Source organism: Euwallacea similis, chromosome 15 (genome assembly GCF_039881205.1).
Source record: "Euwallacea similis isolate ESF13 chromosome 15, ESF131.1, whole genome shotgun sequence".
Lineage (NCBI taxonomy): Eukaryota > Metazoa > Arthropoda > Insecta > Coleoptera > Curculionidae > Euwallacea > Euwallacea similis.
In genome coordinates, this window is record NC_089623.1 from 3161524 (window position 1) to 3187413 (window position 25890).

Sequence of the window (25890 nt, forward strand, 5' to 3'; positions counted from 1 at the left end):
TACTTTTCATTTACTACAACTACATATACTACAATGGGCACCTTTCCATTTGAAAATAAAGAGTTAGTAAGAGTAGCTGAATAGGGGTAAAAAATTTGAACATCAAAAATAATGTATTAAATATCTTTTTTTAATAAAATTATACGTGTTTAATCATTTGTAAAAAATATCAGGTTTATGAAAATTATAAACGTGTTTCAATTCTTTTTACAACCGCTCTATGCTTTTTTAACGAATTGTGAATCTTTATTCCATTCAAGATTTGTTACTTATCTGGTGAAATAAGGCGGTGAAGGGATATGTAATGTTCGAATACAAAATGTTACCAGTATTCCAGGACTTTTACTAATTTTCTATATGCGAAAAATGGGGATGAATTCATTTGAAATGTAATTTGCTGACTTTGTTAGTGATTTTCTAACTGTTAATGTATTCTGTACGTTTTATTTTGTTTGGGATTAACCCCTCACATATAAGTAAGGGTTGTGAGAGCGGTGGAATAGCATATTATTATTCTCAGTTAAAACTAACTTCTAACTAAACAATATTCAACCCTTTATTAAGGGTTTGGACGAAAACCCTTGTTATGTTTCGGAAACAAATTTCTCACAAATTTGTTCAAAATCTATGAAAAGATTGTTATAAAAAATGAGAATTAACAGAACTAAGATATATGGATTGTGAATATATAAAATATGAGAAACACTTTAAAATTTCCTTGTGCCAGTCGCAGGCAGTTTTTCACACGGGTCATGTCGCTATTCCGGAAGATTGATTTGAGGTAAATGGAGTTTGGCTCGACTTTTTTAAAATTTAATCTCTGTTGGAAATTACTTTAAGTGATATTTGTTAGTGTTTCTTACGCAAACATGGATAAACATCTACGTATAAGAATTATAGCTAAAAATTTTTATTGGGTAAAACATATACATTTTCTGAGATTTTACGCTTTTGTAATAATGGTTTTTTTTGTAACGATTGAAGTCGATTTATGAAATATGTTTAGTATTATTTACGTGTTCTTGTAACTTAAAATAATGTGCCATTGCTATGGGCTCCCCGCTGTAATACAATTTACTATTTAAAATTATTCACAACAATATATTCATTATAGTAACTTAAAACCTATCTTATTTTCTTTTTTAGTAAAATAAGTGGAAATGGCACTGACTTCGATAACCATAGCGCGATAAACTACGCGTTTTCAATGCTCCAGATAAATTGAAAACGTCGATCATACAATTTTCAGGTGACACAAACCTTATTCAAAATGCAGATTCATTAAAATCCTGACGAAAAAAGGAACAAATACAGATAACAAAAACTGGGAGCGGGTAAATTATTGCCAGCAGCCCGATAATAAATTAAAGTAGAATTTCTCCTTAATTAGAAAAACCGCTTTTTAATATTCCGACCATAATTAACAACCCTGATTGATGAAACAATTTTCCCTAAAAGCATATCGTGGTAGATGTTGAAGGATTGCTTTAAATGAAAAACAAATAAGATTAATTATACATTGTGTTCGATCGGGCAATGGAGAAATGGAGAAAAACCGACACGCAGATGTTTGCTAGTGGGTATGTTCCAGTAAATGGTCTCGGGCTATAGGTGTATAGCACTTTTCAAAATGGTTGAACGTCTTTTTTATGGAACTACTTTGTTTCCGATAAAAAGTGCAGAACTTTATTCTACAAGATTGTAATGAAATCCTCGTTTGGGAGCATGAGAGCTAAAACATAAAATTTCTCTGTTTTTAAAACGACAACCCATTTTCACATAGAGAACCTTAAGAAGTAAAGACAAGACACAATTCTTGAATTTGTGTAGTGTGTGAACCTTAAATATCAATGAAAACATACTATATTTATGTGATTCCTGGGATGATTCTACTTCACATATTCAAGAATCTGTCACTAAGGACCTGATTCTTGATTCTTTATACAGGGTGAGTCAGAGTTAAACGGCCATACGTAAATCATGCATAGGGAATTTGATTTTAAGCAAGAAAAAATTCTAATAAAAATGAATCTCCAAATGTTTCTTAAAAGTGCTGCAGCCCTTCAAAGATGGCCATCGGAAATTGATTTTTTGCTTTGTGGTTCTAAAACCATTGAAGATAAATGTATGAATTTGCGTGCAAAAGTTAAACTGAACTAAATGGTTGTTTCAAAGTTAAAATTTTTCAAAATTATTAATCAGAGGCGTAAGTTCGGGAGTTCTTTGTAGTTTAATAGCATTTTTATTTTTATTTTTAAAATATCCTGTTCATTCTTTTATTCTTCGCGAAAGAAAGCGATTTATTTCAGTCAAAGATAATCGAGCATAATTTCGATTACAAGCTGTTTTAAGGAAACACATTAGTAATAAAAAAAACCTTTGACAACAACAACCTTATTAGCAAAAAAATTGAAAAAAAAAGAGAAGAAAATGCATTGTTAAACAGTTAATTTTAACTTTGAAACAACTACTTGATTCAGTTTAATTTTTGCACACAAATTCATATATTTATCTTAAATGGTTTTAGAAACACAAAGTGGTAGAGCGTTTCCTAGGATGGCGAAGTCGATTGGATAAACTATTTTGACTTCATCATACAAAGAACGTCTTAATGGACGGATTATAGAGACCCAGACTTTGAAACCTAGGAAATAAAATGACAATGGAAAAGATAGACAAATAGCTCTGAATTACTGAGAGAAATCGAGACCTGCAATATATGGTAGAAGAGGCATGTCTAGGCCAGGGCCTCTTAGAGTGTGCCTAACAGTAGTGACTACCTCAATAGATACCCACGGAGTAATCCACTTATGCTGGTTGGGTTTTTCGAAGGACCAGACGGTCTACCGTCATTTAGAGGAAGTAGGTTTTATGGGCTTTCCAGTTCACAAAAAACACTGTTGCACAATTAATCATTTAATACACTGCTATCTTGTATAAATTCACAATCGCGGATACAGTCGAAAGCACCGTGTACGCGAGATCTGAGGACTAGGTTGAGGATACGCGAAATTGCTAGAGCTGTTTTGCTTTAGTGTACGCGTATAGAGTTTGGAGTGATTGAGCAGCGACCAATAGACCCTGAGTTAGGAGAGTAACTACTAAGTAGCGAGAGAGAGAAAGAGAGATAGAGAGATTGAGATACTTTTCTCAATCGGGAGTCCAATTGCACTCTTAGAGGTCTTTTTTTGTACTACCGATCTCGCCGTGGAGGAGTCTGCCAACTTCCCCACTTCTTAGGGCTACAAGAACTGTTGGGAGAGATGCTACTTTTTTAACCTATTCTAAATTATATCAATGCCGCCACCCTCTAATTCGGGTGCCTCATCGTGCAATATTTACGCCGAGGAATTCCTGATGGTTTATTGGAGGTCGGTGTGGTTCCAATTCTGGGCTACAACGCCGAGCCGCAAAGAACCAGATGGGCGGAACGCATAGCTCCCATCTTAATTCGGCACGTAACGGTGGCTCGAGGATGTCTATTTTATTGGGACGCAACAACGATTGGAGGCCCAACGGTTTTCAACCGTTTTATGTTGGGAAATTCCAACATGGCACAACAACATTTTCTAGGTGCTTTTTATTAAAATTGTCCGCTATAAAATTGTTTTCCAAATCTTCTCATTTTCATGGAAATTTGACTAATAGGGCGAAAATGATTTGAAATGCATTTGAAAGGAAAATGACAAGTGACCCTGGACTGACTAATTTGAAGAAATTGATTCTCCTAGTCGAAAAGAGGCACAAAAAAGGGTTTGACGGATACTTAGTGCCTACTGAAATTTTGCTCTAAAAATATGTCCAAACTAAGAATCGAAAAAGTATTAACCAATAAGGAGAAAATAATGAAATGATCCATATTTTTAGAAAATATGATTGACAATAGCGTTTTTACGATCTCTATTACTAAAACGTTCTTGTATTTCCAAATTAACACCGTTAGGTGGTTAGGGAATTAATCGTCGGGGGGACAGCAAGTCGAGGGGTGAGTAGAAAAGAAATTCATAATCGACTATGTATCATTGACTTTAAAGAGATCGAAACTAAAAGAAAACAGGAGCCACAGGAGGATGAAAAGAGGGTTTTCCAGGAACCCATAAATCAAATATTCCCCTACAGTTGCAAACTGAAACATTAATAGACATCTAGTCAGTCAGTAGCAACCACTGAAATTGGCCTATGAGTTAATCCAAACTAACCGAATCTAAATTGTGAAGCAGCATCGTAGATCACAGGGATTTTCATATATATATTTGATCCTCAAATGTTCCTCCGTTTTAGCAAATCTAGCATTCACAGGGTAATTTACAGATAAAATTATCAGAAAGGAAAATGACTTTGGATTTCTTCTTCGTTTAAGACGTGTGTTTTCCCATTAATTAGTGAGGTCTTTCCTCCAATAAGTACATAGTAGTGAAGAAGAAATGTGGGAATATATTGATTAAGTTTAATTTTTAATTTAGAATCGGAAGAATTCGAAGAGGATTCAAGGAAATTTTGATCCATAATTTTTGATATACAAAATGTCTCTGAACGTAATGCCATAAATTTAACCACGTATTCTAGGTTTCAAAATATGACGAAAACTTCCTATAAACATACGCGCGAAAGGCGCTTCGCTTTCGATATACAGGGTGTGCAAGGTTAGTTTCTGATGATAGTTTTTATTAATATTTTTAAAACGTTTCGAGATTAAGTAACGAAATTTTGTATTTTATTGTAACTTTTTGTGCTCTTTCTGAATCTCTAGAACGAAATTGACACATTTTTCTAGGGATGGGTATACAGGGATGGTAATGCTTACAAATTGCCTAATTTTTTTAAATTTAACTTTATTGACGATTTTATAGGAAACATTAAATTTGAAGATTTTTACACAAAAAGTACTCATTTATTATTATACTCTGGTGGTTTTTCGTTGACGCCGGGACAGTGTATAATTACAATTATTGATTAAAAAAATTAATATCTTTTCTAAATTAAATATCAAATCTAATGTTTATTGCTTATTATGCTGTCATATACGAAAATGTCAACGAGTTTTTAAATCTGACGTTTATTTAATGAAACATACCATCCACCAATTTGTTAAATCTCAATTTTCTCGAAAAACTGTTGGAGATTTTGACTTTCAATAGGAGTACTTGTTTTACATAAAAATCTTTAAATGTATTATTTTACCTAACCTCGATAAAATCGTCGATAAATTGCAGTATAAAAAAAGTTTAGACACTTTTTAAGCACTACCCCCTCCCCTGTATTACCCGTCCCTGGAAAAATATAATAATTTCGTTTTAGAAATTCCGAAAGAGCACAAAAAGTTACAATAAAATACAAAATTTCCTCACTTAATTTCGAAACGTTTCGAAAATATTGATAAGGAACCATTATCAGAAACCAATCTTTCATACCCTGTATACTGAGAACAAAGTGCTTTTCGATATATTTTTATAGGAAGGTTTCGTCATATTTTTGGAATCTAGAATACGTGGTTGAATTTATGGCACTACATTTAGAAACACCTTGTAATATTATGAGGAGAATTAATAATACATTGAACAACACATAATTAGCAGTCATATGATTTTTACTTGCTACTGGTAGCAAGTTAATAAAATTCACATATTCTATTAAAATTTGAAGCGAGCAATTAAAAATATGTTAACTTTAGTAAACATTTACAATTTTTTGTAGACTCTTACTCCATCAGCAACATTACTTTTTGAAGATAAGGCTCTCTAAAAATTATGAAAATTATTAAAACACTTTATCATACAAAAATGCATGTATCTTACCACAGTCAGCTCGGAGCCAGATAGAGAATAAATTCTCTTCCAGGTGGCTTGACTACTATTTGATTCAATAGTTAAAGTGTTACCATCTAATGTAGCAAAATTCTGAAACCCACAATAGTTATTTTAATAACATATTTTAAATGCATTTCAATACTTTGAAAACAGTTCCATCTGGAGCAGTCTCAGAGATTTCTTTGTTATTGGTCAAGGTTTGGGCAAGTCCACTGCCTCGAGTGATGGTAATGTTATCCTTATTAATAGAAATTTCAATATTATTGGCATCATTTAAAAATTCCTGAGCACGCTCTGCAGGTAGTCCTAAGAAGTTTTAATATTTGTGGAAGCGGGGGATAGAAAGAAAATTAATAAAACTTACCTTGCGCTATCAAATACTCTAAAAAGCCCTCATTTTTTACAATTTGATATTTCCCTGCCAAACTCATAATGAATATTATATTAATAATCAGACCACCCAACTAACGGATTCGATTGCTGCTATCTCATCTACCTAATGTGCAAGGAGACGCTTTTATATCAAAGTTGTTATCAAATGCAGAAACTTATGGACTTAATAAAGTCAATAAGCGGAATTATAAAATAGCTACATTTTTTATGTATTGATTAGATATTATGAAGTCTCTGTTGAAAGATTACTGATTACCGATTAAGATAGGATTGTCACGCAACACGTGGGAACCGTATAAGTCACCCGAGTAGAATGATTTGTTGGGTTGAGTTAAAGGACTAAAGAACGACACTAATCGAACAATAAATTGAACATTTTGCTACAAATAAATGCTCTTTTTGAGGGGCAATAAATCAAAAACCAGTATAAAGAGATATACGAACTGAGATACTAGAATTTTTCACCATTAATATTTCTATTATGTTGCTTAACGGTCCCTTAAAAACGTTATGAGAGTTAGTGTGATTTGGTATAAACCGGGATTGGATCAACAATAAGACTAAACCAGTTGTTTAAATTTTCCAACTTCTCGCAACTTTATTGCTGCACCATTGGGACCATTCGTAGTCCAATAACACATCTTCATTTGTCATATTCAGTCTTTCATAGTCATTTAACAGTCACAATTGGGAATACAACAGAATAAAATTTCTTAAAACATATATGCACATAACTGGCATAAAATGCAACCTGTGCCGAAAATAATGTATAATAGTTCTGCAATTTTAATAACAGCTCTGAAATAACCTGAATTAACCTTTTCTCGTCGAGCGACAACATAACAAATTGCGCTCTTAATATACAAATGGCGGTTTCATTATTATTTCGAAGATTAAACGTTATCAAAACACATAAGATTTTCAATTTGAAAAGCTCGTTCTAACGGTCCTGAAAGGTGACCAACCTAATGAAAATATTATTAACGTATTTTCTAATTTTTTTAAAGCTTAAAACTTGAAATAAGGAGAGGTATGCATAGGAACTTATATACGAGGATAGTCTCAAAAGTACCCCACCTAAGATATAGATGGCGATGTTTTTGTTAAAAATTTGCCTATATTACAAAGACCTAATCTTAAAAAGCTTTAAAAAGCTTATTTTTAAAATTTGAGAGTGCTACGTTGATTTATGTTTGTTTTGAAGCCGTTTTCAATTAACGCTTTTAGAGATTTTGTGAACATGTAAAAAATTGGTCATCAGTACGTGATTCAATACTTTCATTTCAAAGGTCTTAGTTCATCCAACAGCAAAGTGGAGTTAGATTCTACTCTGGAAACATCTGGTCCTTCGTTAATAACTGTAAAATATTGGGTGTCAAAGTTTGAACGCGGTCGTAGGAGCTGCCGAAACCAACACAGCAGTAGTCGACTAAATGAGGTGACCACTCCAGAAAATGTGGTCAAAATCCACAAAATTGTATTGGATGGCCATCAGTTAAAATTGCGCGAGTTAGCAGATATGATGGGCATTTCAAAAAGTACTATATATCGCATTTTAACCTAACAATTGGATATGAGAAAGCTGTACGCAAGATTGGTGTCGGAATTATTCACACTTGAACAAAAAGGCAATGTTTAACAAAGTTCTGCAGCAATGAAGTTGAGTTTTTACGTTGATTCATAACCATGGATGAAACCTGGATCCATCATTCCACATCTGAGACGAAAGGGCAGTCAAAACAATGGATTCAAATGGGAGAATCGACTCCAAAAGAAACGAAAACCCTTCCATCGGCAGGAAAGGTGATAGCGTCTATTTTCTGGGATGCAGGTGGAATCATTTTTATTGACTCCTTAAAAGAAAAACAATAAACGGAGGATATTATACAAATTTATTGCAGTGTTTGAGCGAAGAAATTAGGAAAAAACGACCACATTTGACGAAAAGGAAGTGTTGTTTCATGGAAACAATGCACCAGTCCACACTTTTGTCATAGCAATAGCCAAAGTCAACTAACTTGGTTTCAAATTTTTTTCCTTACCCACCCTATTCACCAGATTTGGCCCCCTCAGATTATTTTCTATTTACAAACTTAAAAAATAGCTCGGTGGAAAGAGATTTGCTAATATTGAAGATATATGGTCTGAGGTTGATGCTTATTTTGAAATATTCGAAGCTTTTTACTATAAACAGGGTATAGCCGCCATAGAACATCGCTGGGAAGTGTGTCACTCTCAAAGAGGCTATGTTGAAAAATAGTGTAATCTTTTTCAATTTTTTTTTTCTAAGTGTCAGGTCGGGTATTTTTGAGATTATCCTCGTACTCGAATAATTCGTTATACTATAAATTTTTTTTCGAAAATATGTAAAAAGCACTTCTTTGTCAGGAAAAGCGAAACTAATCCCATGATAACTTTTTTAAAACATTTTCCAAAAAAGCTCTTCTGAATCAGTAATTCAAAAATAAAAAGAGACAATCGAATGCGAATCCACATATACACAATATATAAGATTTTCCATTAAAAAGAATAAACTTTTTTATCTCAAAATGCAAGAAATCGATTGAAAATTTTCCAAAAAATGTTTTTATAGTTATTATAAAATTTGGAAACTATCATTTTTTGTCTGGAACACTATTGGTGTTTAGACAACCGAAACAGTAATATTTCTGGAAATAACTAAGACTTTAAGTCAATTTTCCAATGTATGTATTTTCAAAAAAGTATATAAATGACCAATGTCACATTTACCTTTCATACAATTTCAAATGAAAAAAAAGCAATAATTTCTAATTAAAACTTGATGCCCATTTTGTATTATAATTACAGTGATTAACTCATTATTATAAAGTTTCTCCATTTTAATAACTAATTGATTTACAATTTTTTGTAGATTCTAATTCCATCAGGAACACCATCTTTTGAAGATATGGACCGCTAAAAATGATCAAAATAGCATTCCATATCTTAGAAAAATATGTGCAAGTTACCAAAGTCAGCTCAGGGCCAGATAACGAATAAATTCTTTTCCACTTGAACTCATCATTTCCTGAGTCGATAGTTAAAGTGTTACCATTCAAAACAGTAAAATGCTAAAAAGTTTGGTTGTTATTGTTTATTCGGATATTGGTCACACATCTCAATACCTTAAAAACTTTTCCATCTGGAGCACTTTCAGTGGTTTCTTTGTTATTTATCAAATGTGTTGTTGAATTAAGCTTACCTCCTCGAGTGATCGTAATGTTGTCGTCACTAATGATTATTTCAATATTCTTGGTATTTTCCAGAATTTGTTTAGCACGGTCTGCAGGTAGTCCTGTAATGAGCTTTTTTTCGTTACGAGTCATCATACAAAGACGCCATAGATTATTTACCATTGGCAGTGAAATGCTCTAGGAATCCTTCATTGCTTATATTTTGGTATTTTCCTGCTAAGCTCATTTTGAATTCAACTAATTTTCTAATTTTTCAACACATTAAATAGTCTCAGTTGTAAACTCTTTCTATCACATAATTAGCAATAAGTCACTGTTATTATATCAGAAACGTTATGAGCTATCAACTTGAAATAAGCAAGTAATGTTTGCGTAAAATATACTAATTAATTCATATGAGTACTTAAATTCCAGCTGTAAGATAGAATTCCAATTCAAATAGACTTTCGATTCAATTATGTGCAAGTTGTTGATTATAAGTATTAAATTTCACCTGCGCAATGACTGGCCTGGTAATTGTTGTCGAAACGTGACAAACATGAATGGGGTAGATTAGACTTAAATCAATTTCAAACAAGAAGTCATTCATGACAGTAGATTTTTGGAACATTTTCGTGTTGCACAATGTCCTTACTTCTGCTAATTTTAACTGTACTTTCCTAGTTGAGCCGTTTCTTAGTCGATATGTTCTCGAGATAAAATGTAAAAACATTACTTTGGTCCTTTGGATATTTCCAGTAAGGATAAAGACTTTCTGAAGAGGTGATTTTCTGAATAAGTGACCGATCCAAGAATCCCATATAAACACATATTATCTCGGTTATTAGCTTAAAAACTTGATAATTTGATTTTAATAACATTTATAATATTATTAAAACCGTTACAACATAGTTTCAAAGATACGAAGCGAAAGAATTGCACTCTGCATGCCATTTACTGTCGACGTTTTCTAAAGAGCTTTTCAACGTCTGGCTGACGTCGCTTCATTCAACCCGATTTCGGAAAGCAACGTTGGTACAACAATGTGCCGATCCTTACTTTATCTAAATAACAATTCCTAGTCAAGACAATGTCCGAAGGTTTAAACAGAATAGATTCGGAAGTTTTAAACAGAATAAATTATAATAATTATTACATCTTTGCCAACGTTTTCTTAGCCGTGTATTTGTTTTTTTTTCAATAAAAAAATATTGGTGTGAAGTTCAATAACGAATATAATTGATTCCTTCCTAAAAAAAAACACTGAAATAAATTCGTTAATAAACAGTATAGTGTGTCCACTCTAATATGATGTACATGGAGTATATGAAAAAAAGTGGGTCCGAACTTCTTTCAAAACGAAACTGGCATTGGCATAATTTTCAGCGAGGAGCGCTAGAGCTAGATGATAAGAAACATTTTGTGGTCCAAACTGGATAAAATAGACACCGACGGCATGTAGTTCCAACAGGTTGGTGCAACGTACCACATAGCGCAAGCCACAATGGACGTTCTGCATCAGCGATTTGAGGGCCGTTTGAGTGTTATATCCCATACTTAATGCCATGAAATGTTCTTTCAATTAAAGAAATGCTCACTGGATATCTCACACACAACTTGTTTTATTTACTGATTATTTTTGTAAATATGATTTCATTTAAAAATCGAGTATCATTATTGAAAGACCCTATACAGTGCTTGCAAAGAGTATTGCAACACGTTTATAATTTTCTTAAACACGATATTTTAAAGGAATGTTAAAGCACGTATAATTTTATTTAAAAAAAGCATTTAATGTATTTTTTTCGATGTTGAAATTTTTCACCCTTATCCATCTACCTTTACTAACTTTTTATTTTCAAAAGAAAAGGTACTCATTATTGTGGTGAAAATAAAAGGTAATTCAATAAGGGATACAACGGTATACTCAGAACTAAAATTGGAGCTATAGTTTCCTTTAAAAAAAAGAACAAGGTTCATATCCTAAAAAGGTTGAAAATTTTAATTTTTGCTTCCTAGATAGACAATCCATTTTTACTTCACTTTGAAAGAAAGTGAAAAAATGTCAATAAGATGTAGAAATCCCAAATCACCTTTAATGTAAACAATTGTTTAAATACAAAATATTTTGGTTTTCATAAAATTCATAAGTAGTTGAATTTAGTTGTTAGGCATCTACCACAATTAAAACATAAAAAAAATGGATCGTTTGTCTAAAAAGCAAAGAATTTAAATTTGAATCTTTTTGAAGTATGGAGATCACAAAAAAAGTTACGAAGAAGTGGATTTCATATTTAGTGAAAAATGTCTAGATGTACCTATTGATAAAAGTGTAGTTTGTCGGGTTAACAAAAAATTTCAACAACTTGGAACTGTGGAATCTGCTCCAAAGTGTGGAAAACCTTAAATAGTAACTAGCGATGGTAAAGTACTAGACATTCTTTCACCTACCGATGAAAACAGTCTATCAGCAAATTTACCGATGAGTTTGATGTATCTGGAAAATTAGTAAACAATCTTTTAAAACAAGAACAATTTCATCCATGCAAAATTTCCCTTACCAAATAGTTGACGCCTGAAGATTTTGATTGCAGGATGAAATTTTGTGAACTGATGCAAGAAAAAGGCATTCAGGCTAATAGGTTCTCTTCTAGAATGTTATTTTCGGATGAAGCAACGTTTTGCTTAAATAGGCCTAGTCATAGACATAATTCTCGCTATTGATCTACAGACAATCCTTATTGGAAAAAATACAAAAAAGATTTCTTGAAAAATCATTCTGAAACCATTAAGACCCCGAATTAAAAAAAACAACAAACATGAAAATAACTAAAAATCTAGTGAGTTTTGGAGTATACATACATATGTATATGGGTTCAATTTATTCCTTATCTCATGCCCCATCATCGCCCCAAGAGAATACGTCAAATTACCAGTAACCCCGTAGTCATGGAACATTTAAAATTTCCTCGAGTTAGAATATGTTGGAATTGTACATTAAGAATCCCTCTAGTAAGAGATAACATGTCATTCAACAGATTTCCAAAACTACATCAACTGGTATATTTGGTAGATGTTACATAACGTAGATAAATCAAAGGTCGATTGTGGAAAGTCAGATCAATATACGATTCAATTCGATCCAGATGTTTGGAGCTACCCCTAAAGACTCACTTATGTATTGCCGAGTCAAATGTTCCGTTTCATGGGCAGATAAATGTAAAACAGTACATAAGAAACAAACCAAAGAAAGGGACATACAAATATTTTTTTATGAGGTCAGAGAGGGCTCATTTACGATTTTATTATTTATCAAAGTTCAACCATTGAATTGAAAGGAAACTGTGCATATTTTGGAGTAGGAGCTGGCACAGTAATGCAGGTATCAGAAAGAATTCATGAACCTAATCATGGTCTATTTTTTTAATAATTATTTTAATTCTTATTATGTCTGCCTGTATCTCCTCTATAGAAAAATATTTGCCCTTAGCACTATATGTGTAAATAGATTTTTGAAGGTTCCATTACTCAGTTATCAAGAAATGAAGAAAAAAGGTTCAGGTTTTAGTGAAAGAGTAGTTGGTACAGATTGCATAGTGATAACGAAATAATACGACAACAAAACAGTTGTTTTGGCAGCCAATTACGTGGGAAAAGGAAGCGCAGATATGTAAATGCACTCGAAGAGGTGTGATAAAGAAGAAAAACTCTACGTAGATGTAGATAGACCTAAATGTGTAACAATATAAACAATAGTACAGAAGATGCGAGTGATATGTATTTTTTGCTAGTTATAGACCCAATATAAAATCCCGAAAATGGACGATGAGTATGATTAACCACGCTTTTGACTACTCGCTGGCCAATGCCTGGATAGAGTATAAAACTAATGCGGCACAGCTTTAGAAATTCGGATAGAAATAGAAAAAATAAAATTTATAATATATTGCAATTTCAATTAAAAGTTGATGTGCACTTAATCTTCTTCAGACAAGCAGCTAAGTGAGGAAGATCTACTACCAGTGACGAAGGAATAATTAAGAACAAAAGAAAATACGAGGTAAGGCCAATTGAAAATAAGAGGGATGATACGATAGACCATTTCCCAAAGTAAGATAAAAAAAAGATCATTTACGATGTCAATTGGAAGGGCGCAAGGGTAAAACGCCTATTTTTTGTACAAAATGTATTTAAAAAGATCACAATTGTTTTCATAATTTCCATAATAAAATTAAGTAGATAACCATATATATTTTTTTAATTCAGTTAAGTCCCATAGTCCCCTGTAAAGGACATGACGTGACACAAAAGTGGAGGGGATTAGAGTAACAAGAAAGATTGCAGCAAGAATCATAAAAAAATTATTAATCAAGTTCCCAAAGTCATATAATTTTAAGATTATGTTTCTTGGTGCGTGACTGAAAGGGTTCAAATTTAAAAAAATGAAGTTATTTCGAACAATGGGAACATTTATCGGCATTTCTCAAATTTTGAAACGGCATATTCTTAAACTCCCATTGGCGTATTTGTACCCTAATTTAACCAACCTCGTATCTTTTATGTTTATCGAGGTCCTCATGGTTGAGCTCGAGAAAAGGTATATCTTGTAGACATGTTTATCAATATTGTGAATGTAATATGGTCCAATTTCAGAGATTTTGATTAATTCCGCAACTGCATAAAAGACCAGCTAGAGCAATGTTCAGACACTACTCCTGCTAACATTGTGGATGCTGCCTAATGTTCGTTAGGAAGCAGTTGCTTTGTGGCGAGAAACTGCAATTCTAAGGTCTAATGTTAACACCCTGACAGTGATTTAAGAGATGTCTCTGTCATGAGAGAATTCACTTCATAAGTGGAGAATACTGACGGATTTGCTGCACCCTCCATATTTGAGGAGATTTAAATATTAATAACTTTGTCCTTATGATGTTCGACTTAATATTACAAAAGCTCTTAGTTTTTATAAATTAATAAAGTTTACTAGTTACAGTAGGCCTATTATTTTTAATAGCCAAATACTGGAATTTGAATCTGGTGATCAAGGGTGGTATTCCATAATTCTTTTAACGATAGATAACAGTGTAGCAAATAATTGTGTAATCAAAATATTAGAGACAGTGCCGTTTATCGTTTTTTTTAACCAAAATCCACGAATATCAATTATGGACGTCCATAAGACCATTGCAATACTTTCGGTGGTCGTTTTCCCCTGAAAGCCTGAAAAGATTAAGATCTGTTATCTATAATCATTTTATGCCTCATTCCAGCTTCGCGTTTAATCAACTCGAGTATCTCGAAGACCAGTTTGGATCCTATTAGTTTCCGTCAGTTCGGTTCATCCCGAGTCAATCAAGCGCAGGCAGAAATCGGCAATGTGGACGGCAAGTATATTGGACCTGCAGAAAAATATCCTACCAACGTCATCTGGCGTGTTTTTTTTTGCTGCACTTCCACCAAATCTTCGAGTGCAACCAGGAGGACTTAGGGAACGAGGCAGATCTAAAGTCGAGAGTAATGAAGATGAATGTAATAATAATCGTAGGAAGGAAAAAGCTGAGAAGATTAAGGCAACTGCCCCAGGTCTGCCCAAGTTATCGCGGTTCAAATTTTGAAAAGCAAAAATTTGAGTACCTCCTTCCTCCTTTGACATTTTTCGAAAAAAAATCGAAACTTTTACTGTGCTGTTATCGGTCCGATGGACTTATAGGGGGTTTATGTTGACTGAGGATGTCCCATTAGAGGTTGTATAGCCTTGAAAAGGTACTTTTATCGAACTGTCATTTTCGGCACTAAAAAATCGCAAAAATTGAGGACCACAATGGTGCTGTATCAAGAAAACTTTAAAATATACAAACAAACGATTTACGGCATTTAATAGAAAGGGTATTCTAAACTGATTTAGATAAGAGATAGGTTACATTAGAAAAAGTTGTGTTTTTTCATAAATTTTTATAAAAATTTCCATAATAAATATAAACCAATGATGACTAGGAAGTTAAAAAATATTGCGTTTGGAATTACTGCCTGTACAATTTTCTATTTCCAACCAAGCTAACCGATCTACCTGGTAAAGTGGTCAAGGCACGCAAACATTGCTCACTTACCAGTGGTCAGTTATTGGTTTAATCGGTCAACGACATTATTAATATTAAAGCTCAATTATTTAAAGACTGCGGAAAATGGTATTTTGTTCAATAGAACTGCTAAGGTAACATTCAGCTTTATGTATTTTTTTGTCATTTATCTTGTGAGAGAGTAACCACAAAGTTCTTTTTTGTGTCCGCATCTGAAATTTGAGAACTTAGGGCCTGTTGGTACAGGATTTTCACGCGAACATGCACATCCGCCTTAATTTTTTTATTTTAAAACTTAGAAAATTATGCCTAAAATAAACGTGGTATAAAACTTTCTTAGAAATTTGCTTAATAAAATCAATTTTTTTTATTAATGGAGCATGAATTTTTCATAGCATAGACGGCTATAATTTACGGAATATTTGAAATAGATAGCAGTTTCCAGTATTTTCCTTTTATACCGACTAACAAAAAGAGATTTAAAGTCACTGTTGTTCACAATTCAATGAATGGTAGACTGTGTAGGCCCTCACTCTATTATTTCTGGAATACATCAAGGCGTCCATTAAAGCTATTCTCGGCTCAAGTTTCGAGACACATAATTAGGTTATATTTCATTTTTTTTTCTTTTGAATTCAATGTTTTCAACATTAGTGCTTCAAGCCGAATCTATAGATAGGAGACGTCAGCTCCTCCATTATGTATATAGAATAAACTGAAACATTGGTTTATTACGTCCTTAAGAAGTACGAGAAGTGTTTCAAGGTTTCAAGTATCGTTCACTTTACTATCATCGGCCACATTCTTGAATATGGGGAGTAGAACCCTCCTCGGGCATGACATCAACATTTATCATTATCAATTGTAAAACTGGGTTCTAAACTGGCGACTTGAGAATTGCGATATCTGTATATTGAATCAGTATTTTTGTCAATAAAAAAATTTATATAATAGAAATATAATTCGAACGTTTCGGTATTCGTATGATGTCAAAGTGGCATACTTTGAAGAATTCTTAAGTCTTAGTATGAAGAGTATTTCAAGAATCTTTAACATCAGAATCTTGGTTGCGGATTGAACCTTTTTGACGTCATTTCTAAGCGATTTTTTATATCTTATATTTAAAAATCGGGCCTCTGGAGATTTTAGTTCTTCTCTACCTGATGTAAAAGTATAAAACAACGATAGACTTATCTGTTTCGTACAACCAATTTAGCGAGAGGGTTTGAAGCTTTTGTTCCACTATCGATAAAGGAGATGTTACTGCTGCACAATGCAATAAACTCAGTATATCACTCTATGAACGAGACAACCTACTGAATTGGTCTTTCGAGCCTACAAGAACTACCAGACTGTGCCAGAGGTACTTTACGTAATCTATAGCCCACATAGGCTGTTTTCAAAAATGTGGACAATATCCCGGAAATGAAAAGTTCTTGTCAGAAAATTAATTTCCAAAAATTTACTTTCATAGAAATACAGATTTTCAAAATTTTATAGCGAAAATGAATTTTTCAAATAAATTTTCTTCCAGTTGATGAAATTTAATGAATTTTTTGTCACTCATGTGTCATATTAAGGTTAATAAGAAAGGACATTGTTCTTCTTTCTACATTTTCAGGAAGGTGGGAGGGAGAGTATTCTCAACTTATTTATCCCTAAACTTTAAAGATCTTGATTTTTTTAACTGTTATATGGTTTATTAGATTTCTGGTGCACCTAAGAAAACAAAGGTGCTCTTGGTAGATGTTCGTAAACCGTTTTCCAAGAAAACACCTTTTTACCAGTATGTCAAAAGGCGTAATTTACAAAAGTAATTGAATTTTGTGTATATTTATTACTCTATCATCTAAATGCCAAAATAACAACAATTTTTTGTTAAAATTGTTAAAAATAAATGTATTGCTTTGAAACAAATTCATTAAATTGCATCAACTGGAAGAAACTGGAAGAAAATAATAAAATGCCATTTTCGCTATTAAACTTTGAGGAGCTGTACTTCCGTAAAGGTAAGTTTTAGGAAAACAATTTATAAATAATCTTTTGACAAAAACTTCTCATTTCTGAAATATCACTCACATTTTGGAACTGTATAGGAAACATCTATTGGTCGGCCTTTCAGACACCTTAAATGTCCTGCATAAGCTCAGAGTGAGATTTACGTCCTGTTTTTGACTACCGGAAATAGTGATAAAGAAACAAGACTAAGACCAAAATAAGAGTGACCTTCATCTTAGCCTTGTTTTTAAATTGAGAGCCTCGGTCTTGGTCTTGCAGAATGAAACTTTGTACTGATCTTGCTTTTATGTATCTAATCGTACTATTGCATTTTGTGCAAGCCAACCCAGACCAATACTTTTACATAAATCTAAGCGAAACTACTCTTTTTGCAAAAACAACAAAGGGTATAAACAACTAATTTTTAGCCAAATTGAAAGATATATTTTTGCGGGAATATTTGACGTCTCATATCGGTATTCCATTCTGTAAGAAGTACAAGAACATGATCTTCCAAAGCACAAAAGGAACATATAAAAGTAAACATATTTTTTATTATGAAATATATTTTATTTATATGTATTGAAAACTATGCTTTATTATAACTAAAATGATTAACAAATTACTTTAAAAAGAACTGAGTAACGATTTACATTTTTTTGTACACTCTAACTCCATTAGGTACACTACTTTTTGAAGATGCAGCTTTCTAAAAATTACCAAAATAGCGTTTATATCATTCAGCAATATGTGTAACTTACCAAAATTAGCTCAGAACCAGATAGTGAGTAAATTCTTTTCCACAGATTTGATTTAATGGTTAAAGTATTACAATCCAAAACAGCAAAATTCTGAGAAAATAGATTTTTATTTCCCATTTGGATAACGATTAGATAAATCTTACTATTTTAATAGTTTTCCCATCTGGAGCAATCTGAGAGGTTTCTTTGTTATTTTTTTAATTTTCAGTAAGCCCAGCTCACCGAGAGATCGTAATGTTGTCACCACTAATGTCAATTTCAATGTTGTTATCGCCCGCTACAATTTTTTTAGCATGCACTGCTGGGAGTCCTGTAATGAGTTACTATTTCCTCCAGACCAGTCGAGACTGGTAAAAATCATAGAGAACTTATCAGTGGCTGGATGGATGTGCTGGATGAACCTATAATTTTTTTACATTTTGCTACTTTTCTGCTAAAGCCAATGTAAATTTAGTTAACAATCAAATTTGTTTATTTATTGAACAGTGTCAATGGCAAATTAGTTCGCTGCCACATAACTTGCAGTAAGTCACTTTAATATCCATAATGGGTATGTCTTATCAACTTCAATTAAGCAAGTAATGTTTGCGCAAATTCATAAATTCCAACCAAAAATGAAATTCCAACTCAAATAGGTTTTCAATTAAAATATCTGTAAGTCGTTGATTTCTCAGGATTAAAATTCTCCAAAGCAATGACTGGCCAGATGATAATTGTTGTCGTAAGTTGATAACAACTGCATACATATATTAAAAAATAATAATTAATCAGAGTACGTAATTATTTTCGCAAAATTTCACAAAACCGGTAACTAATCAGATTTAATTCAGTAACTAGTTATCAAAGAAAGTAGGTATAGTCATTTTGCGGGACTTCGCTCCTGTCGCAAAATACCACTAGTTACATAAAATTATGCATTTCCTAACTAGTTACACAAATAGCGATGTTGAGATCGCAAAAGAAAATATCAATCAGATTACATTTGCTGCTAAATTTTCCCTTTTCAGATTGAAATTTGATAGAAATGTCCAGAAAAGTATTTTGGAACGAACGCAACTGGATTTTGGAAATAACTTGGAAGTTTGTACAATACGGGTTCAGTACAAGACAGATTCGCATAAAACGGTGGAAAAATTGTGATGGTATTCGTGTAACACGCTAAAAGATGCTCCTATAACACGACAAGAGGAAACAAATGTTCCGATTTTATTACGTTTTAGCTCCAATAATTAATATCACTTTAACCCAATAACACTAAAAGTTATTGTGCTTCACAAATTCGGGGAAACGCCATTTTTAGAGGAGGTTGTTTATTAAATAATTATGTTAAACATTTATTTTACATCTTTGTTAAGCATGCATATAAGTGTATGTTTATGCATAAGTAAATTGTATGAGCCGCTCATTTGCCAAATCGATTCATAAAAGAAAAAGTAAAAAATATTTATTAAAAAATTTTTATACATTTCATGTGAATAGAAACATTTATTATTTAGCGGCCCTAAAAGTTATCGTCATGTAATGTCTTAAACGTGACTATTAAGAAAGAATTATTTTAAATATAACAAGTAAGTTAATCGCCTTGGGCTATAAACAGCTCATGTATTTATATAATCCAAGTGACTCATGCAAAGCGAACTCGTTTAACACGGAACGTATCCACCATGTTACTGGGGGGTCTACTCTATTCTGTCTTCGTCAGTGCTTATACAGAGGGTTGCAAATTATTTATTTGAAGAAATCTACGACTCAGAATTTTCGAAAATGGTTCTCAATATTTTCTTTATAGTTCTTAATATTTCTAAAATATTTAATTAAGTGACTGCTTAAAGACATACACTACATGATATCTCAGTTAGAGCTAAAAGTTAACAGATTAGACTGTCAGCATCAGATGGGAAGTCATCTTCTTACCTCTAAAGTACCTTTAAAGGAAATATTTTACTCAAACTTAAAATAAATATCATATAAACTTTTGAAGTTGTAAAAAAACGACACCATTTCCAAATCTTAACTTCCTATAGTTTAACGAACGTTTCTGGCCAATATTAAAATAACAATATTTGAAATTACAATTTCGGCATGTCTAAACACTTTAACGAGTTCATAACACTTCTTGCCTCCTAACAGCGTCAATTAGTTGAAATATTCATGCTGATAATAAAACAGCCATTTATGTAAACAGTTAGGGTGCGCATAATTATACAATTTGCCGCAGAAAACGATGAACGGCATGGAGATCTTGGAAAGGATAATAGATACAAAATAGCTTAAATTGGGAAAAAATTGCGTAATTTCAAGCAACTTAATAATCTGTTTTAATATCGGCTAAATTCCGAATTGTTACGAAGATATTCGGAAAAAACGAATTTGGCGGTTTTTATTTTTTTTTGTAAATAGCCCTTATACGGTTACAATTAGAGGAATGAAAGTTTCACATTATCAAGCCATTTTTTTGAGAATTTGTTAGCAGTCTTATCACTTTTTTGTTAAGTGCTTACTTTTGGAGATAAACTGTTAAACTTTTAATTTTCAGATAGGCGCAATATCGAATATTTACATTTTTGAAATCGTCATAAAGTTTCCTTTTCAGTCATGTATTATATTTGGTATTTTTCTTACAAACTCTGATTTATAGCCATTCATACATTTTTTGATAAGTCAGTTATGATTTTGACTTATAGAACTGGTATATAATAAATAAATAAATGCTTAAACGAACTAAATCCTTTCAAATTAGATAGCAGTCCTCTAAATGTGGACTTTCCGGGTTGCTTCCTTTCTGGGAATTGATTTAGATTCATACATAGGTTCAGGATTCTATACAATTTCTATGCCATAATATGTAGGTTTATGACATCGAATTTCTCTTCATTGCAGACGCAATTTTGAGTTATTATTATGTACACGTCAAACAAATTTAGGGTTTTATAACTTTAAAATATTTTTACCGTTTCCATAGTATTTATTTAATGTGTAACATCGTCAAGAAGTTCTCAAAAAGTGTATTAATAATGTAAAACGTTCATTCCTCTAACTGTAACCGCATAATAGTTATTTGCAAAAAACGAAAACCGTCAAATTCGTTTATCTTTGCGGATATCTTGATAACTATTCAAATTTAACCGGCATAGAAACAAATTATTAATTTTCTTTAAATTGCATAACATTTTCCTAATTTGAGCAGTTATGTATCTATTACATTTTCCGGGAGCTTCATGCTGTTCATACTTATCTGAGACAGACTGTATATAGGTGTCACCAGTTCAAATGGAAACCTTGAGATTGTACAAGTGGGAGAAGGGCCGCATAAGGTTTAATATGCCTCTGAGAAAGATCAACGAAGTGCGTTGCGAGGCTAGCAGCTAACGTAGGCGGGGTCAGTTCTGTGTTACCAAATGTTTTACCGTTTCAGAATTTTTACTAATATAACTTCTAGTGATTAATTAATCTTTTTTTTTGTATTTATGTACATTGCTGCTTTTTGCTTTGATATTTTTTTTTTAATTCCATCGCCACGAAGGCAGCGAAATCGATACTAATCCAAATATCGAAGTGGAGACATCTGACTCCGCCCACATTAGCTGCTAGCTTCGCTACTAATTTCGTTGGTCTTTCTCTGAGGCATATTAAACTTTATGCGGCCCTTCTCCCACTTGCACATCTCCTATGTATCTACTTGAACTGACGATACCTACCTAACAAGTAAAATTTTGCAGGATGAGGGAAACGAGGTAGCACAATTGACACGAGTTACAAAAATTGACTTACTACTTCTAAAAGTGAGTCTTTTTATTTTTTGTTTTAAGCAATGGGTTTGCAAGTTGTTATTTACACAAAATTATTATTAAACACAATAATATAAATTGTTGTTATAATAGTAAAAAAATGTGTATATTAAAATTGTAAAATGAAATTTCTCATTTCTCTATATTTTTACGTGCCAAAGCTTAAACGTGTTTCTAATTTTTATCAAAATTTTAGTAATAATTGATACAGCGTTTATAATATGTAGGCAAAAATTGCCATAGGTAAAATTATCTCCTTCAATCAGTAATTTATCAAGATAGGGAAGAAAATTTTAATGTTAAAATTTGTGGTGAATTTTTATTCTCCGAATTACAGGATTTTATGAAAAAAAATAAACGGTCTAAATAAATTTAAAAAAATTAATTACAATTTTTTGTAGATTCTAATTCCATCAGCAATCCCTGCATTTCCAGATTTTGAGACCTAAAATTCAAAATTATTTAAATTCCGGTTTCCAAACAGCGAAAAATGTAACTTACCACTGTCAGTTCAGAGCCTGAATCAGATAATGTGTAAATCCTTTTCCATTTGCCTTGGCTATGGCTTGACTCGACGGTTAAAGTGGTACCATTTAACACGCTAAAGTTCTGTTAAATTTTACACAATACCTGTTTTAATTATTTGGCTCACGGAAGCACAAAAAAGATAATTACCTTAATTACATTCCCATCTGGAGCAGTCTCAGTGGTTTCTTTGTTATTTGTATAATTGCGATTATGTCCATCTCCTCGAGCAATCGTTATATTATCACCATTTATGGTAATTTCGATATTGTTGGATCCTTCTATGAATTTTACAGCTTGTTCTGCAGGTATTCCTGCAATTTTCTTTAATTTTATTAGAGTGTCTAAAATTTGCGGAATAGAACAAGAACTTACCCTGTGCTGTCATGTGTTCCAGGACACCCTGGTTTTTTACAACTTGATACTTTCCTGCCAAACCCATTGGTGCTTTAATGATTTAAGTAAATATTCACTAAACAAATCGTTGCAAATTTTCTCAATGAACATGCAGAAAAAAGTTTTATATAAATAATATCGTCTTATCTAATCAAACAAGCATATATTTGTTTAAGAAAGGTATACAAATTAAGTCCTACGAATACCCAAGTTCCAATTATAAACCACCAAATGAAATTAAATTAGATATACAGGGTGTTCGTTTAACAGCCCCTCGGTTTTCTATTAGTTTATTTGTAATTCCATTTAAAAAAATTTTGGGGATCTCTATGGGGTTAATGTAGGTAAATTCTAAAATTAGTAACAACTCTATAGGGTGTCTCAAAAAAGCGGTGCGTCGTGAAGTGTCATATTTTTTAAATGAGACCACTTGCATTTTTTCCACCTGATAATCTGTCAAAACTTAAAATAAAAAAACACTGAACCACGGCAACGCATGGTTAACGCTCAGGCACGTAGCCATTAATACAGCTTTTCTCGAAATAATTCATTATTCCATTAACATTTGAGATAAACATGACATTATTTTATACCAAAATGATGAAAATTTAATTTTTTTTCATCCTACGTAATAAAAAATACATCATCTTCTTAGGAAAAATCAAGAAAATTGAAATTATTGTTGTGACCATCCTATATATTTTTTTGGCTAAATGAGTATTCATGCCTGCTAGGGGATCTTACATGAGAATTCATCCAAAAATTATTAAAATCTAACTCAAGTTAACTGCAATATTAATTTTTTTATGAGGCATCTAAATGTCTAAAATGTCTTTTAAAACTTCATAGTTTCGAGTCACTGCATCCCAAGGTAAAAAAAATCTAGGAACTAACACAGGATCAACAGAGTATTCTATCACGTGGAAAAAATACAGGTGATCCCATTTAAAAAATGGCTCCTATGACTCCCCGTTTTTTTGGGACACTCTGTAGAGTTACCACTAATTTTAAAATTTACCTTTATTAGCCTCACATATATCCCCATAATTGTTTTTTTACGAAATCACAAGTAAACTCATAAAAGTCCGAAGAGCTGTTGAATAAACACCCTGTATAAACACATAGATTAGAATATATTCTACAAGTTGATGATTTTAGTTACTAGGTTGATAATAACTGTGTTGAAACATGATGACAACACATAATGTAGATTAGGTTTTTAGCCATAGGGGTACCCGAGTGAATGCCATGGAAGTACCCTAATGAAATTGGTTCCTCAAATAAAAAGAAACCTATGGCACTCATATCACCTCTCTTAGTAGTAAAGGTATCATCAACCCTTACAATGTCAGCGCTTACCACCTCGTTTACTGTTCCGTTAATATGCTTTATAAACGTGGTAGCAAAGTCATAACATGTACCCCATATTTTTTCATTTGATATCATTATACGTATATGGCTTATACAGGTAGTAAAATATAGTCACGTTGTGACCAAATCATTTTTTAAATTTAGCTGAATACAGGTCTGTGAGGTGCAATTGTGTTGGGTTGAAAAGTTGTATATCACTTCATTATAGGGGTTATACGTTAGAACCTGGGAATATGGCAGCAACTCAAACATACAACCACATAATAATTGAGGATATTAGGCTGTTTACACGGCATTTTTACAGGAGATCTCAGATCTTCAATGGTTCCTATAATTGTTTTGGACAATAGAAAAAGAAATCTTCCATCTTTGTGCTTCAGGCAGTGTTCACTAAATAATGTGAAGGAGACATTTTGCATTGTGCCTTCCTCCAGATTCTCCATGAAAATAACAGTATCAGTAAATAAATCTATTTTATCAGCTCCATTTGGTCCTCGGTTTATGATCTTAAGGTCTCCCACTCTTTTTTGATAGTAAAAACTTTTGAGCTAGCTGGTAACGATATCAAGCCCTTAAGTAACTTCTTGTGCTATAAAGACTTCTATAATTAATTTTTTATGTTCAAAAAATGGAGATTTCTTTTAAATTAACAGCACTATTTTTTGGTAGTCGCGTTGCTTATGATCTATGTTTAAAACTGACCCTCATATGAAGATTCTCTACAATAATTATTGCGTAGGCAGCTTTGATTATGAAACTGCGAAGTTTCTGAAGTATTTAATTGAAATTTATGTATATTATTACTAGTTAGTAGTTTTATAGTACTAGTAGATAGTTTTATTAATAATACTTACGTATCAGATTAGAATTCGATATATTGTAGTTGGAAATAGGGGTGAGAATAAAATGCGCTGCCACTCTAGGGGATTTTAAATCTATCATCAATAATACCACTATTTAGGGTCGATTTATACAAGGTGTCAATTTAAATACTTCCCACCCATATTATCTCGAAACGGGGTAGATTTTCTTTTAAATCACCAGAAGATGTTGATTTTGTTATCGGGGAGGAATTTTTTTTAATGTAGAATTCACTGCGCTTTGTTCAATTTTGTACCCACCAGAGTCACCCTTTCAAATATCTTAAACGATAAAGGGGGTTAAGTGATATATCATATTAAAGGACTTTTCATTCTCTACATTTCAGTACCTCATTTGTTATATTTGATTGTAGCGTTATCAAGTCAGGAGTCTTTGATCATTCTAAATTCATTTTTCCTATTAATGTTTTGAAAGCGTTGAAACTAAGACTTTTTATTCAAACATTTCTTACGATTAGGAAATTGTTGTAATAAACTTCTGTATAGTCGTTTTAAATTCTAAAGCACATAATTTTCCTTATTGCTGGCCTTTAAAAAAACACCTTCAAATTTGGAATTTTTATTTCTAACACATTTATTAGTTTATTAGATGTTCGAAATTTTCTCCATTATTTTCGAAACAATAATAAAGTCTATTTTGAATCTTGACTGATATTTTCAAATACCGCTTCTTGAATAGCTCTACGTGCTTCTGTGATT

General features: G+C 32.4%; 3 protein-coding genes across 4 annotated transcripts; all 3 read right to left on the bottom strand.

Moving 5' to 3' along the window:
* Positions 1–5295: 5295 nt before the first annotated feature.
* Positions 5296–6297, bottom strand: LOC136413861 (fatty acid-binding protein 2-like). The gene is made up of 4 exons (XM_066397601.1): positions 6172–6297; positions 5950–6113; positions 5796–5897; positions 5296–5738 (listed from the first exon to the last, which is right to left on the bottom strand). Exons 1-4 carry the CDS (start codon positions 6236–6238, stop codon positions 5679–5681), a joined length of 393 nt encoding a protein of 130 aa, XP_066253698.1. The 5' UTR covers positions 6239–6297; the 3' UTR covers positions 5296–5678.
* Positions 6298–8955: 2658 nt separating this feature from the next.
* LOC136413857 (fatty acid-binding protein, liver-type-like) lies at positions 8956–9732 on the bottom strand. 2 transcript variants are annotated; one of them, XM_066397598.1, is made up of 5 exons: positions 9575–9732; positions 9424–9516; positions 9347–9363; positions 9191–9292; positions 8956–9137 (listed from the first exon to the last, which is right to left on the bottom strand). In XM_066397598.1, the coding sequence occupies exons 1-5, from the start codon at positions 9639–9641 to the stop codon at positions 9078–9080; spliced, it is 339 nt and encodes a 112-aa protein (XP_066253695.1). In that variant the 5' UTR covers positions 9642–9732; the 3' UTR covers positions 8956–9077. The 2 variants fall into 2 exon arrangements, with proteins under 2 accessions (XP_066253695.1, XP_066253694.1); XM_066397597.1 differs by having other exon boundaries at positions 9347–9516.
* Positions 9733–22075: 12343 nt separating this feature from the next.
* Positions 22076–23066, bottom strand: LOC136413745 (uncharacterized). The gene is made up of 4 exons (XM_066397444.1): positions 22919–23066; positions 22694–22857; positions 22520–22627; positions 22076–22463 (listed from the first exon to the last, which is right to left on the bottom strand). Exons 1-4 carry the CDS (start codon positions 22983–22985, stop codon positions 22404–22406), a joined length of 399 nt encoding a protein of 132 aa, XP_066253541.1. The 5' UTR covers positions 22986–23066; the 3' UTR covers positions 22076–22403.
* Positions 23067–25890: the final 2824 nt, after the last annotated feature.

Bases quoted from the DNA above. Each gene is read 5' to 3' on its own strand.
- LOC136413861 (XM_066397601.1), bottom strand. From the start codon at position 6,238: ATGAGTTTGGCAGGGAAATATCAAATTGTAAAAAATGAGGGCTTTTTA. The intron at 6,114-6,171 runs GTAAGTTTTATT...AAAACTTCTTAG, and splicing joins AGAGTATTTGATAGCGCAAG to GACTACCTGCAGAGCGTGCT. The intron at 5,898-5,949 runs GTATTGAAATGC...TGTGGGTTTCAG, and splicing joins CAGATGGAACTGTTTTCAAA to AATTTTGCTACATTAGATGG.
- LOC136413857 (XM_066397597.1), bottom strand. From the start codon at position 9,641: ATGAGCTTAGCAGGAAAATACCAAAATATAAGCAATGAAGGATTCCTA. The intron at 9,293-9,346 runs GTATTGAGATGT...CAAACTTTTTAG, and splicing joins CAGATGGAAAAGTTTTTAAG to CATTTTACTGTTTTGAATGG. The intron at 9,138-9,190 runs GTAACTTGCACA...GATCATTTTTAG, and splicing joins CTGGCCCTGAGCTGACTTTG to CGGTCCATATCTTCAAAAGA.
- LOC136413745 (XM_066397444.1), bottom strand. From the start codon at position 22,985: ATGGGTTTGGCAGGAAAGTATCAAGTTGTAAAAAACCAGGGTGTCCTG. The intron at 22,858-22,918 runs GTAAGTTCTTGT...AGAAAATTGCAG, and splicing joins GGAACACATGACAGCACAGG to GAATACCTGCAGAACAAGCT. The intron at 22,628-22,693 runs GTAATTATCTTT...AAAATTTAACAG, and splicing joins CAGATGGGAATGTAATTAAG to AACTTTAGCGTGTTAAATGG.